The following is an 18,987-nucleotide window of genomic DNA, read 5'->3' on the forward strand; positions in this document are numbered from 1 at the left end:
TCATGCTAGAACTAATTCGTTCAGGAAAAAAAAAAAGAGTAGCATGTTAAAAAAAAATTAAAATTTATCTTTGATTTCCTTATCAAAATTAAAATTGTTAGTTATTATTAAAAATTTTACTGTTTAGTATATGGATTAACATGTCAATTTTCAATTTACAACTACAAAGTTGACACTTCACTGATCAAGTCTCACCTTAATTTGTGTTAACAAATTTATTGAAAAATTGTAATCAAAATTCGTTATTTTGTTTTTTTAAAAAATAAAATCATTTTTTCTGCATTGCGCTAAAATACCATTGACGTATATATATCACCACTCTCATGATTTTTTTTAAAACCAAAATTGAGAACAAAATAATATATAGTATTGAGACTCAATTATGAGAATACAACCAAATAAAATCGTAAAAGACAAAAATATGAGATAAAAATTATAACTTTTCTCATGTAATCTTATTACCATTTAATGAAAGTTAAGAACTCTATATTGATTGACTAATAATTCATTTGGTGAAACTTTATAATTTTAAATTATAATCATACCTTCATCATATAATTTTATTAATAAATTTTATTTTTTATAAAATAGCTATTCTTTTTAAATTTTCAATATTATCTTTATATATAATGATTTTAAATGCAATTTTATTTTTATCAATATTTTTAAATTTTAGATATTTATCTTTCTTAGGCCCCGTTTGGTTTCAAAAGCCAGGCCAAAAAAGCACTTTTTAAGTGTTTTTCAGTTAATAAGGTGTTTGGTTGACAAATAAGCACTTTTTAAAATCAAAATTAGAGCTTTTTCAAAAGCAAAAAATTATAGCTTAAAAAGTGTTTTTTTAAAAAAATGTCTACCAAATCCAAACGGGGCCTTAATTAAAAAATTATTATTTGAAAATAACATAAATTATAATATTTAGATAAATATTTGAATAATATTTATACAAACACACGACGACGCGTGCAATATACATATATACCCCCTTCTCAAATTTAATGTGCTTTATAGCATCGTACGGCCAAGGCAAAAAAAAAATGTAAAATTACCTTTGTCCCACATAATATCTCCCATCTTCTTTATTTCTTTATTAGTTTCCTCTCATTTTCTCATTATATATATATGGGTTTAAAGGCATTTAAGCAACCCAAAGGATACGTTTACGAAGTTATTTAAGATCCCCGCTTGCGAGCCAAACTTCATATAAAGGTGAGAAATTAACCGGAAATACATGTAAAAGATATCGGCGTTAATGGCCGCTGAAGCTCGGCATCTCAATTTTCTGCCTCCACAGATCTCCACGAACAGGTACTTCTCTTTCTATGTTTGTTGGTACCGCCGCGCATTGGCGTAGGAATCGAGTTTGATGTGTTTATTGGATCGATCGTTTGATTTCTAGAGAAATGATGATCAATGGTGTTGAAGGAAATGGAAACGTGTACGCCGGTGCTATGTTGTATGGATTGGTGGCTCCTGGAACCACCACGGCGCCGGGAGGTGTTTTTCCGGCGTACGCTTCGCCGATTAACGAGAAGACGGCGGCGATGAAGTGCGACAGTGGCCTCACCTACGCCGTTCCTGTTTCTAGAAAGCGTTCGAGAGATTCGATCGTGACTCCTCTGCATCCGCCGGCGCTGAACCAGATCGGCAACAAAGGTTGCGGTTCTTTCACTTTTCTCGGAGAAGACTTAACGTTTCAGATCCAACAGCAGCAGTTTGAAGTCGATCGTTTCGTCTCGCAACATGTACGATCGACGTATTATTTTCATTTGATTAGTTTTTTTTTTTTTTTTTTTTATTTTTTTTTTATCAATTTCAGTTTTCTCTTCTTAATTAATATGTTTTACAATCGACAGACGGAGAAAGCGAGGATGGAAATGGAAGAGAGGCGGAAGAGATACTCGTACTCCCGGCGCATCACGGCGGCGGTGGAAGATAACATGATGAGGAAAATGAAAGCAAAAGAAGAAGAGATGGAGAAGATCGGAAAAATGAACTGCGCGCTGGAGGAGAGAATGAAAGTCCTGAGCATCGAAAATCAGATATGGCGAGACCTGGCTCAGAGCAACGAAGCGGCGGCCAAGGCGTTACGGAGCAATTTAGAACAAGTGATCGCCCAGCGCCGCCGCGCCGAGGAGGCGGACGACGCGCAGTCGTGCTGCGGAGAAACAGAGCAGCGCACGTTAGCGAAGAGCAGGTACATGGCGTGCAGGAGGTGTGGGGAAGAGGAATCGTGCGTCCTGCTTTTGCCATGCAGGCATCTTTGCCTTTGTACTGTGTGCGGGTCGTCACTCCATATTTGCCCCCTCTGTAAATCCCCCAAAACCGCAAGTGTCCACGTTAATATGTCCTAGAATTAAATATGCTATCATTATTCATTATTTAATTCACCTCCATTATTATTATTATTATTATTATTATTATTATTATTATTATTATTATTATTATTATTATTATTATTATTATTATTATTATTATTATTATTATTATTATTATCAAGTTATCTCTATTCTGTAGATTTTAAAATTATTTTATTTGTTATTTCATTTTCATATTCCAAGTGTTATAATCAATGCTTGCAATCGATGGACATTTTAGTCATTATCAGATCCGGTCCAATTTGAGTTGATTGATATGAATAAGTCAAATTTTAGTATAAAATTTTCTACTTCTTTTAAATGCTATGCGAAATCGGGAGTATTAAATTCGATCACGGCCGGCATTTTTTTTTTTATCCCTTTTCCAAGGTGGATCCATACATATTTTTTTATTTTTTATGCACAAAATGGTAAATCTTTTAACTAAAGCATTAATTTACAAACTAAGTTTGGTCAAGTAACTCCTATAGCGTTTTTACCCAAGTCACCACTAAATAACATATATATTACATACATAAGTAAACTTAATATTAAATTAAATATTAACAACATTGATAATCCTCACATAATCCTCAAATATAATTGAATAGGCTGAGTTTGAAATGTCCAAACTGTCGTATTTGTCACGTGTCCAACTATCACTTGCCGTTTTAGATTGTTCTGAATAAGAGAGTTCGGAAACTCTGATCGTGTTGCCATTTGTCATGTTTTAGTATGTTCTATCCGGATAAGGAGACCTGAAGATCTATACTAGGTTCAAAAGCATGTTCAAAATCTCTTTGTGTTTTTCATGTATACGGTTATCACATCTCATATACTCTACTAACTCGAACATTTTAAAGAGTGATTAATGTCGACACTTCACATAATCATGATTGATATCAACATGATTTTAATATTATTTGAAATCCCAAATTTTGTTTGGAAGTTTTGGTTTGTCGATAATGCATATGCTAGAGGGAATCCAACTCCCAAGAAAATTAACACCAACAAATATTTCAAAATCGTACTAAAGATACGGTTGCATATTTACAATAACTTTTCATACATTGTTACCATTTTCATTTATGAGCATATGCAAACATTAAATGTGTGCACATTTTATCTTCTGAATTTTCTAACCACATGTCTAAATTTTCGTGCTTTTTTTTTCAAATCAAAATTAAATAACACTCCTACATATTCTTAAATTCCCATCACTTTGTGTTGTACAAATATAAATACAGAGACAGTTTCATTGTCATAATCGCCTCCATAGTACTCATCCGGCCCACATGCATTATACTTTTTTGGACTTAAACATTCAATCACCTATTATTATGCCAAATATATTGGCACAAATGCCGATTTGACAGCATAATTATTCAATTTTGATTGGTAAAGTTTCTTACCTTTTGGTGCACCATTATTAATATATAATCATCTAATTTCTCTATTTTGAAATGGTTTAGGTCTTGGATTCATAATTAGGTCACGATCCAGACCTATCAATTATCATTTCTCATTATCCGCTACCAACTTTACTTTGAAATGTCCATTAGAGCTAACCTCTAATTCGTTGATATAAGAAATTCAGTTGTTTTCAGTACTAATGTTAAATATTTGATTATATGTGTACAAATGTTTATTTTAATTAAATAAAATAGAATTCAATGTCTCTCTTTTTTTCCAAAGTTCTGTCGAGCGGCCAATCACTCGGGTCCTGTTTGGTTTAAGTGATAGGATAAACATAGATAAATAATATAATGTAATAAAAAATAAATAAGAAATTATAGTTAATATAATATTTGATTTGATTGATAGATTATAGTTTATTTGATTTGATTGATTAAATTTTATATAAAAATGATAAATTACCATTTTGTCTTTTTAATAATAAATAAAATATGAATAATATTATTTATTAGGATAATATAGTAATTTAAATTTAATGATTTGATTGATGCAAGATAAATAATTAACGATTTGATGACGTAAAATAAATAATTAATAGATGGATAAATAATTAACGAAAAGAATTCGATATTGGATAAGATAAGTTATACATATATTAATAATATAGACTACTTGTTTTCGATTTCATGACCTTTTAACTCTTGAAGTTCTTCATTTTCCAAAAAAAAAAAAAACAAACAAGTAATTAGCAAACACTTGGAGTTCTTTAATTTTGAGTAATTTGTGCCGGTTTACAAATTCATTAGTTTTAACCTACCATTAACAATCCACTTTTATTTTTATATATTGGCATTTGGCTCCATGATTTTTTGGTGGACTCCATAAATGAGAATGCACAAATATATGTGAATGCAACCTTATGATTACCCTAAAGCTGGCTAGCTTCTCATTAACCATTTTAATTTAACACTAATCGCAACATTTTAGCTTTTTTTGAGAAACCTTTTGAAAAATTCATGTGTTTGACAAAGTAATTTTAAAAAAAATATTAAGAAATTATCTTAAGAGCCAATTTTGTAGAACATATCTTCGACGCAATCGAGCTCATCTTGGAAGACACGTACACTTATTTGAACTCCTACTGATCTTGATTTCAAATTTCCACCTCACTTTCGTTCGCACTAAACCCAAAAATCCTACTCCATCACCACTTATTACAAGAAGTCGTCACGAGTGTTTTTTTTTTCCCAAATAATAATAATAATAATCAATTTACGCATAAAGTAAAAGCTTCAATAATGTAGGGTCACACATGATGTGCTCTCCTTTTCCTTTAATATATATACATACTTCGTCGTATTAAAGGTAGACGTAGTCGTTCGAAGAAAAGGAAAAAAAACAAATCATAAAGGGATATATAATAAAACTGAATTGTCATAAAAAAATATCAATGAAAATGAAAAATCAGTACGCCATATTCAACTCATCTTTTTGTACAACTTTTTATGCAATATTTATTTACGTCTATAAACTTTTGGTAGAAGGAGTGCAATGACAATCTGTTTTCAAACAGTCAAACATCTTCATGTCTACAAACCGAATAAACCGAGAAGAGCGAGGGTATGCGTTTGCCAAGATGCAACTACTAACTTCATAGTAGTTTGAAGAGATGTTGCTAAAACGAATCGATCATTGATCAAGTGTTCACATCTTTCACCAACTCGAAGATATATTTGCTGGACAAATACAAAATTCTTGTGTTTTTAATTTCATAACTAGTAAAAACTATTTTTAAAAAATTAGTAGTCACCCAAAAATGGTTTCGAGAAATAAAATCACAACAATGATACATTCCCATAGTGAAATATATATATATATATATATATATATATATATATATATATATACACGAAGCTATAATAACAAAAAAATAACCAAATTTCCAACATATACTAAAATTTTCCCATCATTTTCTTGGAATTGATTTCATGTTTTACTTTGCTTTCTATGCACATTTCAACTTTTGTACAAGGCCCCATCCAAGAATCACGAGTATTCATCTGTCTTCGAAACTTAAGCTTTATACTTATGCTCAAAGAAGGGTCACCTTATCATCATATTGAAATTTCTTGTTTACTTCAATTTTCCAATGTGTAATCTTGATTTATATTTTCTTTTATATTCTAATGATAATTTTCATGCCACCTAATAGTTAATGATAAGTGTATCCAAATATTTAATGACGAATTTTTTGTTGTCATCCTCCCATCAAACTAAAGGAAAGGGGAAAGCTAGCTATATAATTGAACTTAGAGTAGAAAGATTTCTTGGGAATACTCTTGCTTTTATTAATTGAATTCATGCCATCTTTTGTAAAGGCAAAATGTTAGGTCAAGACAAGAATCCACCTTCATGCTTTAAAAAGAAAGTAAACAATAACCATTCAACTTGCAAATCATATCTCCCTCAAAGAATGAGTTAACTTTAATTTATGCAAGAATTTCTATGATGACTTAGCTTTACATTAATGGGTTCGGTTCATAGTGGAGTCAGCCTAAAGATGTTCTTTGCAATTTTGAATTAAAACCCCCCCCCAATGTGGATCTTGCTTATCTGAAAATTAACAAGCAAATAAAATAAAATAAAATAAAATCTTAAAAAATTAGCTATTTGCAATTGTGATTCATTTTTCAAGGGTTACAATTGATGTTGAAGTGTGAGCATAACACCCACAAACAAGAAATCCAGTGCCATGACTGATAAGATTCACTTTTTAGTGGTGGGTGCAAGCCAAACTCAATCACAATTAATGGGTATCAAATAATTCTCAAAATGATTTTACATCTTGGGCTACATTACATATTGATATGATTGCAAATTTGTCCAAATCTTGATTGTTAAAAAAAATCCTTTCATAATGCTGTTTTTGAAACATAATTGATTATCACATACTTTATTCCTATATATATTACAAAAAATAATCATAAAATTTGCCCATAACAAGAAATGGTTAAAAACTCAAAATAATAGCTATCATAGTGCTTATTTATTTATGAATGTACATATATTCTACCCCACTCTGACCTGTTCAACTAAACAACATGAATCATTTCAGCGGAGAACTTTTTGATTGGTGCCAAATCAAAAGTACTAGATAGGAATTGAAACACACATGATCTCCGACAGATAACATTACTTGGTTATAAGTTCAAATAATGGGGGAAAAAGTTATTCTAAATGCAATAAGCAAGTGGGGTAGCTAATGTCATGTGTTTTTAAATCTTTGTGCGAAGCCAACATAATTATTGCAGCTTCCAAAAGGAGAAAATTAAAATTATGAATAGAACTAATTTACTTCCATTTCACTCCATTAATTTGCTATCCTTGTCAAAAGTTCTTGTTTGTTTCCTCCACCCTGCACTTTCACCAAGGCAGCAGCATCTTCCAACAGTGAATTTCACAATGGGACTTTAAAAGTGAGAGTGACTGAACCAAGAATCCACATTTTCATTTTCTTTAACCCAAATAAAATTTGGGCACACACCTTTTTTGTGCTATTTGTTTTTCACCAATATGGGATGCATCGATTTATAAAAGGTTGGGGTTTAAATAGTTAAAAGATATGCTCCACCTAGTGTATTTCATCACGTGGATCTCACTGCGTATAAAGCTCCACGATACATAGTTGATGTTACACCGAGTGAAAATAACCTGTTGTAGCATAGCATTTATCGTTTAATTAGGTTGGTATACTGAAAAGGTTTCGAATTCGTATTTTCGAATCCATTATTTTTCGAAATTATTATATTTGATAGTGCCCATTAATTATGCTGATTTCAATTTGTTATGTGACAGTTTTTAGATTTTTATGATTCAACTTAGATTATGATATATTGAAGATTTTAAGATAGTAAATCTTACAACCTAAATAATCTTCTCTTTTTTTTTTTAAAAAAAAAGGAGGGTGGGGGGGTGTTGGGTAAATGATGCTTGCACCACATTAATTGAAAAATAATGGACAATTATGATTTAATTGTGGTGTATCGTAATCGGGCTCTCGGGCCAAGTTTTCCATTTAATTGAAAGCACGTTCATTATAGTGGTGTCAACCCAATGTGAAAACTTTGGGCTTCATGCCACACACATTGCAGGCCTCGATTCTCTCTATTTGGAAGAAAAAAAAAGTTAAATAAAACTTCCTAAAAATTTACGTAGTTTCATTATTTATTGACAGAGATGTAATATTTGGATTCATTTTTCTCTATTTTCATTTTCTTTAGAATCTCTCGATATTGTTTCCCTTGTGTTACCATTAATCGAATATCTAATAAAAATGAACTGGTAATATATTGAAAAAATGTATATATTAGTTTTCATTAATTATTTGGTTGGTAACATATAGTCCCAAACTGATTAGGCCCCCGAACGATTGCATCCCGACAACAAAAATATACTTTTATATGCATCATTAAGAAGAAACGTATGCCCATTCGATGTGGAATGGACCGAATAGTTATCTATTTGCAAGTGGGTTTCACCGATGTATCTTTTCTGATTTTTTTCCGAGCGTTTCAAGCTGTAACTCAACCTAGTGAGAAGCGGTGACCTGAACGAGCATTCATTTTGATGATTCAGTCATTTCTTGAGACTCCCAGAGTTTTTACCATTAAATAACATGAGTAGATTGCATGCCAACGAAGTTGCACATTTGTTAGCTCATAAAATCATTAATACTTCGACATGTTTCAAGTGGATAACTTTGTTTGACCTTCTAGGATTTCAGAATATGTAATTCATGACTAATTTCTAGATATATAATGTATGGTCTATGAAATTTTTGTATTCACATTTCCTCCGGTTCTTGGATTCTAATACCTCAACGGATGCCCTTAGGTGGACATTTATAACACATAAAGTTCCCCAATTTTTCCAATGAACCCCACGTTTTAGGATAATGTTCAGTGTTCACCACCTTTAGATGCAAGAACTGCCCCAAATATAACATGAAATTATCCGTACTACATGTTAGCTAATCAAAAACTTCACTCAAGAAAACATAATCAAAATCATGAACTATGAGAAAAGTGAATTACTTGGGATTTAAGGAATGCTTTTAAAAAACTGCAGCAACGTTAATTGACAGCAGAGGATGAAGCCCCAGCATCAAAACTCTCATCTTTCCTACCCATCAAGGCCACAAATTTGTCCCTGAATACTATAAGAGGACATTTATCAATTAGGTTCGATCCATCATACGCCTCCTTCAAGAATACAGTACTCGGACCACCTTTGTTAGTGATATAGAAAATGCCATGCTGCTTGACCAAACAAAGCAATAATCTAGCCGGCAAACGATACTCGGCATGAAATGCATCAAGCTGACCTGAAGTCAGTCTCTTCTCCATAGTCAAACTTAGGAGCTCATGAAGCACTGCCACGGCTCTCTTCCGAGCTTTTGGATCTGCAGCTTCGAACCTCCTGGCATTCAAGTATGGAGAAGGGAAGTCCATTTTCTGCCACCTCCGGACTTCCTCTAAATAATTCATGTTCGGCCTAAAACCAGCGGGATAATTCAAGTGAAATGCATGAGGGCCAATAAAGTTGCCATCTCTGGACACCTTTGCCCTATTTAAATGGCTACAGGAGGTCGATATCACTTGGCGTGCCAGCCTCTCCTCGCGAGACGTCACTGCTAGCGAAGAATCCCAATTCTCCAAGTGCAGATATAATATCCCGTTGAAATCACTCAGTTTGAAAAAACTTGGATACTTTAGAATAAGTGAATTCTTGAAGTCACTTGGCAATCCCATTTCACTTCCGATCATCTCGATTTTCTCCAATGGCAGCCTGCAATCAACTGAAAGCATCAGCAACTTCCTTAAATTCCTAACCAGGATGCGTTCCATTTGCACCATCACCTCACCTTCTAAAGCCGCAACCTTTTTCGCCTTCTCACTCAAAGAAACAAACGGTGGTGATTTCTCAATCTGCCCTCCGGTGACTCGAAAAATGGAAGGATATTTTTCAATGACAGCCATGTAATTCCATTTCTTCACAAACCCAACTTCTTTCTCCAGGTCTCTGAGCAATAGAGACTCGGTTTTCCGTGATTGAATGATGGACTTCAGCTGTAGAATCAGCTCTGGTTTCTTACGGAGCTCCATCACTCTGTCCAGTTCATGTTCCCTATGATATACTTTTTTCTTGGGTTTTCTTCCCCCAGTGCTTTTGTGCATGATTTGGACCAAGCTGTGACCTGAAGATGCATAAAACACTTCACATTTCACGGAAGGTTTACGCCATTTAGGCAGCTGAGAAATCATCGAACTTCCGCACAATCGGTAAATTTCTACGGCGCAAATGGTCGAACACCTTAAATGCAGCGGTTGTATCAAATCATTTGGCAAAACACTTCTGTCTGGAGTCTGGACATTTGCTTGTCATGTCTGCATGATTTTCTCACTACGCTGCAATAAAACTGTGGCCTTTCTGGTGAAGCCATATAGATTTTCACGTAAAACGGAAAAATCAAAAATCACAAGTACTGAATTATGAAATGCATCGAAAACCTTTCTCTAAACTTCGAATTTTGTCTATCAGATCTTCTATACACGTCTAAAAACTTGAAATAATTTCACAGAATTTTTAAGTGAAATAAATCATATTGTATTAATTATTAAATGATATTTTTATATTAAAAAAATATTTTTGAGGAGTTCAAAAGAAGAGAGAAAAAATTTATATGTATACACTATTTGACTTATATTATGCCATAACAGTTGATACAGATCCCGTCCGCTTGGAAAATTATCTATTCAGGAATATCTAAAGTTTAATACGGGTCTTGAAATCAAGTACAAATGTCTTTTTTGTTAAAAAAAATAAAATTAATATCACATGTCAATTTTTGGCGATTATATTTTAATTATGGTAAAAGAGAAAATTCAGATTTTAGGATAGATAGATAATAGATACTATTGACCGTGTTTTGGTATTATACCAAATGCAAATGTTAACCACGAAATCCTAGACCCGATGTGTACCAATTGATATAACACCCGATGCACATGGAAGTCTAGACCAACCACGAATGTTAAAACATAAAAAATAATGTTTTTATAATCAAGTCGGTGATCGAACCAACTTGTCTTAAAAAACGGTTTAATTAGTCGGATGAATTTAATTGAACCGTGAATCGAAAAACTTTTTATATAGTATAATATAATGAATAATATATTTTAAATTTTAAAAACCTAAAAATATATATAAATAAGACAAAAAAATTTTACCAATTAAAACTAAATAATTATATAAATATAATCAAAATATTTATACATTTTCAAAATAATTATAATTAATTTATTAAATAAATAAACGTTAGTATTACTAAAATAATATTTTTAAAAATTCAAAATAATCATGCATATAATATAAAATATTATATTTAAAGTTTTAAAAAAACTTAATTAATTTTTTAAACAAAAAAATTAAAATTCCAAAAACTAGTTCAAGCGGTTGAATCATTTTCCGGTTTTTGACCGATCCAACCAATTTTGACCGGTTCCATCAATAAAACGGTTTTTAGCATTCTTGACCATATCTATAAATAGTTTTCTTCGGATCGTCCGGTTTCGAAAACACTGCTTAAAAGTAAGCCAAAAGCTCCCACATAGTTCTCTCCATGACGCTGTAGTCTAGATGGCGACGAACCTTAATTCAGAAGATTCACATTGTTAAGTCAATATTATTGCATAATATTTTTGGCATGCGAGGCTTAAATATGTCACATTTGAACGAATCACTTGTAAAGTGTCCCTAATAATCCACATGTACACGCTTTGGGGTAGAATTTTCTTTCTTGTGCGCGTTATAATTTTATAGAGGATATTATTTCATAACTAATCCAATCGCCTATATATGTCCGCCATTGCCATGGACTCTTCTCATATAATTTGTCTCTTATCCTTCACAAACATAGTACATCTCTATTTAAACACAGTGGTGTTATCATTTTATCACCACCATCATTTCTTCTCATACTTTTGCGCGTCCGCATAAGGGAATCGCGGGTTTTACATCACTGAACCATGAACCAATACGGCCAAAACCAACTTCCTGGTAAGGGTTATATGATCTTTTCAGTTGCTATACGAATGTCTCATTTGCTCCATCTCGTCTTTAAGAAATTGTTAAAAAAATAGTTGTAACCAGAATTTAGTATCACACGAATAATGTTTTCGTTTTTCTTGATGAAAAATAACTGTAAGCAGAGTTAGTATCTGATTATACCTCTTATCCTTGTCTCCAAGCTTCCTATCCTTCCACTACAACACAGAACAGCGCCTACGTCATGGCTCCTCCACCCATAGGTTATCCGACGAAGGACGATCACAGCAAAGAGAGTGTGCCCGTGGAAACCAAGAGCAGAGGAGATGGATTCTTGAAAGGATGGTAAGATCCTCAACCTCTCTATAACTATTACAACATCACCTATTCTTCTAGTTAAGATATACCAACACTTAACCTTGGACCTCTGCTATTCCCTCAGTCTCGCTGGGCTTTGCTGCTGCTGCTGTCTGGACATGTGCTTCTGATGAGACACCAGATTAACTATGATAGTTTGTTTGATTTTTCATCCTAGGTTGTAATAAGGATATGGCTGTTTGCTGAAGCCATACAGATTTTTTAATGTAAATTGGGTTGTACTTCTACTATTTTTTCATTACTATGCGTGTGCTTATGGGTAGTATTTCTCAGAGATATGTAGAACATTTGTTTCATTTTAGTCTCCATTTATCACATTAAAGTAAAAAAGGACTAAAGACAACAAAAGTGAAAATCTTGAGTACAATTTTCACAGATAAATGATAGTCTTCACAACCCCAACTTCAAGCACATTCAGAATGCACAAAATGAGAAATGAAGTCTGATTAGAGGTTCAAGCTTTTAAAATGAATTGACACATTCCTATGACTTTCGTCCCGAGCTTTTCATATCAATCATATCAATAGCACGTACTATAACAAGCCAAATACTCCTACATCACAAATTTTCACAAAATTGTTTAATTTAATTTCATCAACTTGTACCAAACACACACAATTTGTACATTCCACACCAAAAAGTTTTCCTAAACGAGATAGAAGCACATGAATATCTATGGCAATAGTGGATGAGGAAATACACAATCAAAAGTTCAAACTTTTGGTCTCCTTACAAAGCAACTATATGCCACATTATATATTTTTGTGTGATATCTCCAAATTTTAGCACTTCTGACTTCAACACTCACCGAGGCATTTCATTATTTATTTATTTATGATTTATTCAGTTTTCAAGACAACATTATTCTAAAACTGAAAATCTCATCCAAAAATAAAAGAGACAATACCATAACACTCTGGTCATAAAAACAAGTTTGGACTCCAATGGGGCGAAGCACCCAGTTTTTCATGCTACGGAAACCTAATATAGTATCTCAACAAAACAGACTCGAAAATTCTAAAATAAAAGCTCGCACATCGGGGTTGATGTTAAAGTTGCGAACTTGCAATAGTTGTCATTGACTTCCAAGCAGACAAGTTTAATGTCCGAATTTTGGAAGAGCAACAAATGCAGCTGATTGAAAGGGAATTAAGAAACTCAAAAGGCCCTATATAGTTACAGACGATTGAATGCAAGGCCATCGATTCAAGGCAAAGTACACTCTCATATATTCAAGCAAGGCCATCGATTCAAGGCAGAGTACACTAAAATACCCAATATATCTAACTTTTACAGATCATCAAACTGCAACACAAACTTCCAGAAAAACAGGCACAAACACAATTAGATGTATTACACTTTCTAACTTTCCATTACAAGCAATTTTTCAAACAAAAAATTATAAATAAGTATGAGGATTTATTGGCAGGCAAACAAACAGGAAAGAACAACCTAAGAAACAAGTGTAATATAAATGTCTGAAGCAAAATGATCAACCTAATATAAATGTCAAATACTGAGATAATGGGCAATACGCAAGTTAATAGCTGGTCGGCAATTGCACCATTGTCTCTTGCTCGTAACAGAAACAGTTATGCATCATTATCAATGGCAAAACTCAATCCGAGATGGCATAAAGAGAAAAAAAGATTCCGATACCTTCACCAAAATGATCTCATATAATCCAGAAATGGAATATAAAAAAGCTAGGAATATAATCTGAATTGCACATAAAGACACACCCGAAACAATACTTGTCCTATCTCTTTCAGCTCAAAACCTAAGCTTCGAGAAAAACCAACGATTCTTCCCAGTCTTAAACCTCTCCTCGAACCTGGACTTGATCTCCTTACAAGCAGTCACCTTCTTGTCGCGAGAGGCGAGCGCATCAGGGGAGACAATGTCTTTAAGATCGACATCGAGCGTGTATCTCGTGGGCATGATGTGATTGTAGTTGACGAGCTTGACGAAGGCCTTGACGCGGGACTTCTTGGCTTGCTTCTTCGCAGAGTCCTTCCGGATTACCTTGCTAGGGTACTTGGCGACTCCGGCGACGAGGCAGTGGCCGTAGGGTCGGTCGCGTGTGCCGTCGTCGTAGTTCTTCACGATAGTCGCTTTGTGACCAGCAAACCGTCCCTGCAGAAGGATCACCGCCTTGTTCGGCTTCAGGAACTTCACCATTTCTGTGCACGTGTGCGGCGGACTGCCGGCGAACAGGTCCCGAAATGGGGGTGTGAAGTCTCGGCTAAATTAGGGTTAGGTTTTCGTGTGATTTTGGGGGCATATAAATCGATATTTGTTGGGCCGTATAGCAATTCAATCTGAAATTATATGGGCCTCAACTAATGGACTTATTCAGCAATCGAAATTTAAATGTGTCCCATTAATTAAGCTGACAGCCCAATAAGGTGTTTTTTGTATAGGGCCCAATAAGGTGTTAACTGGATCATTATCCGGATCTATATCCGTTTTACACGTATAACAAGATAATTTCACAGCGAGAAAAGATTGATGAAGCATTGCTCTGTTCAGTTGAATTCAAGCATTGGAAGAAGAAAATTTTTTGGTAGCTCTGAGCGTAAATGTTTTGAGAGCTATCGCGTTCACAATTCTCCGCCGCAAATGATTGTTTACACCTTGCCGACCCGCCACCGACCCCTCCTCCGCGCCGGAAATCCCAGCTCCGGCGACCATTTTCGGCGAAGATGTGGACTGCCGGCTAAACCCAGAAATCTTTACTTCTGCAATCACCAGTTTTCACACGTACCCAGACCTCAGAAGTTTACTCTTTCTCCCATGGCTGTTGGCTCGGTAAGAATTTCCCACCTCATTTTGCTTGCAGTTCTGCGTAGGTCGATTTAGTGGCCTTGTATTGAATTTCGGGTGTTACCATATTCGTCTGTACGAGAAATCGCCGTTTTAGTTTCGCATTTTAATCTCGGCCGAGATTTTGAATCTTTCATCTTGTTTCTGATAAACTTGGTGGTGTGTTAACCGAGACACATTAGAATAATACGAAGTGTATTCATGAAAAACAAATGTAAATAAACTTACAGGGAAATGTATAAAAAAGAATACATGGAATACGCACCTCATGTGCCCCCTTGTTTTAGGAATCTAGTGTTCTTTAAGTTCTTGGCTCATGTTTACTGGAAGCATTTTTTTTTTAATTTCTGTGAATCAGTCAATGCCTTCAAATCTTAACCTCATTCTTGGTACTTTCTGAGGCCTGGCTTAATTCAGATACTTTCTGCAACGTGAATCATAAACTTACATGAGTTATTGATAGACTTTATTCCTTGCAGGATGTTAGTGAAGATACCGATGATATGTTTGATGACTTGTTCAAAAAGTATGGCAAGGTGGTCTTCCAAAGCAAAGACCAAACGTCTGCTAGTGCAGAGGTTGATGATGATGCTGAAAGCTTGTCTTGTAAGCTGTTTTCATTCGTATGTTGATGTGTGGACGCAGAAAAGCTTGAGAGTTAGCGCCCCATTTTGAACCCAACATTGACCCAAAAGCTTTAATCCCATGACTTTTGTTCAAACAAGAGGCTTATCTTTCCTTTGATTATTCAACTCTTTTTGCATAACTGATTATCACTAATATATTTCGGTCGTTGATGCAGTTGCTGTTGCTTTAGCTAAAGTTGCAAGTGATGTAAAGGCAGCAGAATTAAGAGTGCTTTTTGTGAAGCCTCTGGTGTATTGGACTCGGTTTTTTATCATTGCTACTGCGTTTTCTCGGCCTCAAATCGATGCCATTGGGTAATACAGTTGGTTTTTCTTTACAATCTTTGGCAGTTTTAGCAATTCCATTAGTCATCACCATTCTCATCAATAATTAGTAAAACTTTTTTGTTATCCAGCTCCAAAATGAGGGATTTAGCAGAAACACAATATGGAAGAACAGCAACTGGAGATTCTAAACCCAATTCATGGACATTGCTGGACTTTGGTAAGTGTCTCCTGTGGACTTGTACCAATTAGACTGCCTCCTAGTGCCTCGGCCAATGTTTGGAACTGTCTCAGCTGGAAATCTTGTTAGGATCATCTTTACTTAAAATAATGATTGAATTGAATATCCACCATCAGTGCATTCAACTAGAATATCTTTCTCGTTCTCTGTTACATGTATTTATCATATTTCCTGTTCTCTTGTTTTCAGTTTTAAAATTTCTCTTGTTTTCAGTTTTAAAATTAGATTATGATGAGATTAAATATTAAATATTAGTGGGCTAACCCGGACCCGACCAACATCATTTTTACCAGACGAGTTATTTTTTGTCTCCGACCCATTACTAACCCAGGGGAAGTATAACCGCCCCTATTATATGGGGGCATCATGATCATTACACAAGTTGTCTGGCTTAACCATACATGTACTTTTGCAGGTGATGTAGTTGTGCACATATTTCTTCCTCAGCAAAGAGCTTTCTACAACTTGGAAGAGTTTTATGGCAATGCTACTCCGATAGAGCTACCATTTGAAAACCAACGATTTGGTAGTTGAAAATTCAAGCAGAAGCATTCTTCAGATCCAAGTATGTTGCGTGATAAATGCTTCTCTTGTTGAAGGAGGCTGTGCATACTCTTCAACTGATCAGATGCATCCGCTCGTTTCAGTATCGTCATGACTGTTTTACCATTATGCAGCGTTGTCTGGAGATTGGAGAAGCATATACCTGCTTCTTGTATTATCTGCTTTGATAGGAGGCATTAGGCAGAACCAGGTGCATGTCTTTTGGGTTCTGTATTAGATGTAATTTGTTTGAAATTGGCAATTTAAATGATAAGAAATCGAAGCAAAAACACTTTTTTTTTTTAAAAAAAAAGAAAAAAGAAAAATTGCATTTTGTGTTGGTTATGGAACTATAAGTCTAGTATATATACTAGTGCTTCGCCGCATAAAGTTGTATGATTGTACGGTCTTTTTTAAACTAAATTTGATTTATATTAAAATATGGATATTACCATGATTGTAAAAAAAATAACGTGGGATCATACTGTAATTTTTTATTTTAGTCATACTAACGGGCAACGGCCAACGGCCAACCTACAAACATTTTTGTCTCTGTTATCTCACATTCGTTTTTTTTTTTCGTACGAGATCTAAAAATAGTTAGTAGTTAAATTTCTTAAATTATTATCATATTTGCAATGTTTTGTTATATATATATCTAAAAATAGTCAGTGCGCAATATCATATATTTGTATCATATATTGTAATGTTTTGTACCGATTTTCCTCGTGAAAAGACCATGTTAGTTAAAAGAGTACAAAAATATGTTTTTTAGATAAAAACTATTTTTTTCTGAGAGAAATTGAATATAAATTGAATTCCGAAATTAAAAGAAAGTGTATCTTTTAAAGAATCTAAATCTTTATTCGGCAAAACCAAATATAATATTATTTATATTTTATCTAAATGGTAAACTTTTATCATTCAAACCAAAAGGATAGTTATTTACATGGCACTACTACACATCATGTCCAATCGCTTCAACAATCAGAAGACACATTATCCTATCGCGGTGCATTGAGATACAACTCCTCAAGGAGGCATCATGAGCAAAAGAAAAAACCAAGAAAATCAATATCGCAATGTTTTCAAGATTTGTGCCTTTACATTAATTCGGCCCGAGGCATAGAAGCTGGTGCTAAGACCCTTTGGTATCGTTTGTTACATGAGATGAAAGTGAGATAAGACATAAATTTTTATTCATCCCATGTTTTTCTTATTTTTTTGTTAACCCAATGATATCTCATGGCCCGGTATAACATTAGATGTAGATTTGATGACAAATACCTCTTAACCCATGGTATTAGTGGAGGATGAGTGTCATATAAGTGAAATTGTGTGAAATTGACAATGGTAATTAAGAGAACAAATACAATAATCCTACAAAATAAAAAAACATACAAAACAACATACTATTCATATATGTCTTACTTATCCACATCTCATCATTTTTTATTCATCTATCGTACATCCCATCCATGATACCAAACGATATCCTTGAGTAGAACCAATCCCTGCAAAACAAATAGACGGAAAATGAGAGTTGAAAATCCTGATGGGATAAAACCTCCTCAACCGCGGTGCATGTGTTATATCACGGCACCTACGGCCCAGGGAACTCATAAGGCCACTTAGGTAGTGTTTGAGAGAGCTTCTAAGAAGCACTTCTCAGCTTCTCGTTAACAAAATTTCACAAAATTTCAAAATTTGTTAATGAAAAGCTGAGAAGTACTTTCTAGAATCTCTCCCAAACACTGCCTTAAAAGGAAGTAAAGGTACTTTATTTGGGCCCTAGCCTTATGGGGTTATGAAGCAATCAATTCCCATTTACAGCATCCCATCCCAAGTGGCCTTTAAGGGAGTTTCAAGCAAATTTCAATAAATTAAGACAAGTTATCTTTCAAGCATTTAATCCTTGTTTTGGGAGGCTCTCAGGCGGGGGAGGGGAAATGGTTGGCTAATCAATGGAAACTTGTTTTTTTTCTTACCTTGTTCCAGGCTATTGACGCTTGAGAGTCACTTCGGAATTTAAGGCACACCGGAATTCACCCTAAAATTATTTTGTGACTATCTTGATGGTGGCAGCATCATCCAATACTGCTATTGACTGACAAATACCGCGACACGAGCCCTTACCCTAGCTGGATCTCGCCTCAAAACAAATGAAAATAGATCAGAGTTAATTACTTCCCCTTTTTAAGATCCAAAG

At 34.2% G+C, this 18,987-nt stretch overlaps 4 protein-coding genes across 5 annotated transcripts; 2 read left to right on the forward strand and 2 right to left on the reverse strand.

Moving 5' to 3' along the window:
• The first annotated feature begins 1,139 nt into the window (after positions 1 to 1,139).
• On the forward strand, positions 1,140 to 2,396 carry LOC140875438 (probable BOI-related E3 ubiquitin-protein ligase 3). 2 transcript variants are annotated; one of them, XM_073279121.1, is made up of 3 exons: positions 1,140 to 1,308; positions 1,400 to 1,745; positions 1,857 to 2,396. In XM_073279121.1, exons 1-3 carry the CDS (start codon positions 1,253 to 1,255, stop codon positions 2,352 to 2,354), a joined length of 900 nt encoding a protein of 299 aa, XP_073135222.1. In that variant the 5' UTR covers positions 1,140 to 1,252; the 3' UTR covers positions 2,355 to 2,396. The 2 variants fall into 2 exon arrangements, with proteins under 2 accessions (XP_073135222.1, XP_073135223.1); XM_073279122.1 differs by having other exon boundaries at positions 1,171 to 1,308; positions 1,426 to 1,745.
• A 6,401-nt stretch (positions 2,397 to 8,797) lies between these two features.
• LOC140875770 (protein WHAT'S THIS FACTOR 1 homolog, chloroplastic) lies at positions 8,798 to 10,536 on the reverse strand. Its single transcript, XM_073279556.1, has one exon. The coding sequence runs from the start codon at positions 10,094 to 10,096 to the stop codon at positions 8,906 to 8,908; it is 1,191 nt and encodes a 396-aa protein (XP_073135657.1). The 5' UTR covers positions 10,097 to 10,536; the 3' UTR covers positions 8,798 to 8,905.
• A 3,391-nt stretch (positions 10,537 to 13,927) lies between these two features.
• Positions 13,928 to 14,520, reverse strand: LOC140875593 (large ribosomal subunit protein eL27-like). Its single transcript, XM_073279318.1, has one exon. The coding sequence runs from the start codon at positions 14,436 to 14,438 to the stop codon at positions 14,031 to 14,033; it is 408 nt and encodes a 135-aa protein (XP_073135419.1). The 5' UTR covers positions 14,439 to 14,520; the 3' UTR covers positions 13,928 to 14,030.
• Positions 14,521 to 14,730: 210 nt separating this feature from the next.
• Positions 14,731 to 17,148, forward strand: LOC140875066 (protein Iojap, chloroplastic). The gene is made up of 5 exons (XM_073278610.1): positions 14,731 to 15,068; positions 15,563 to 15,689; positions 15,886 to 16,024; positions 16,126 to 16,214; positions 16,651 to 17,148. Exons 1-5 carry the CDS (start codon positions 14,769 to 14,771, stop codon positions 16,767 to 16,769), a joined length of 774 nt encoding a protein of 257 aa, XP_073134711.1. The 5' UTR covers positions 14,731 to 14,768; the 3' UTR covers positions 16,770 to 17,148.
• The last annotated feature ends 1,839 nt before the right edge of the window (positions 17,149 to 18,987 follow it).

The sequence above is a fragment of the Henckelia pumila genome, chromosome 1 (assembly GCF_033568475.1).
Source record: "Henckelia pumila isolate YLH828 chromosome 1, ASM3356847v2, whole genome shotgun sequence".
NCBI classification, from domain to species: Eukaryota; Viridiplantae; Streptophyta; class Magnoliopsida; order Lamiales; family Gesneriaceae; genus Henckelia; species Henckelia pumila.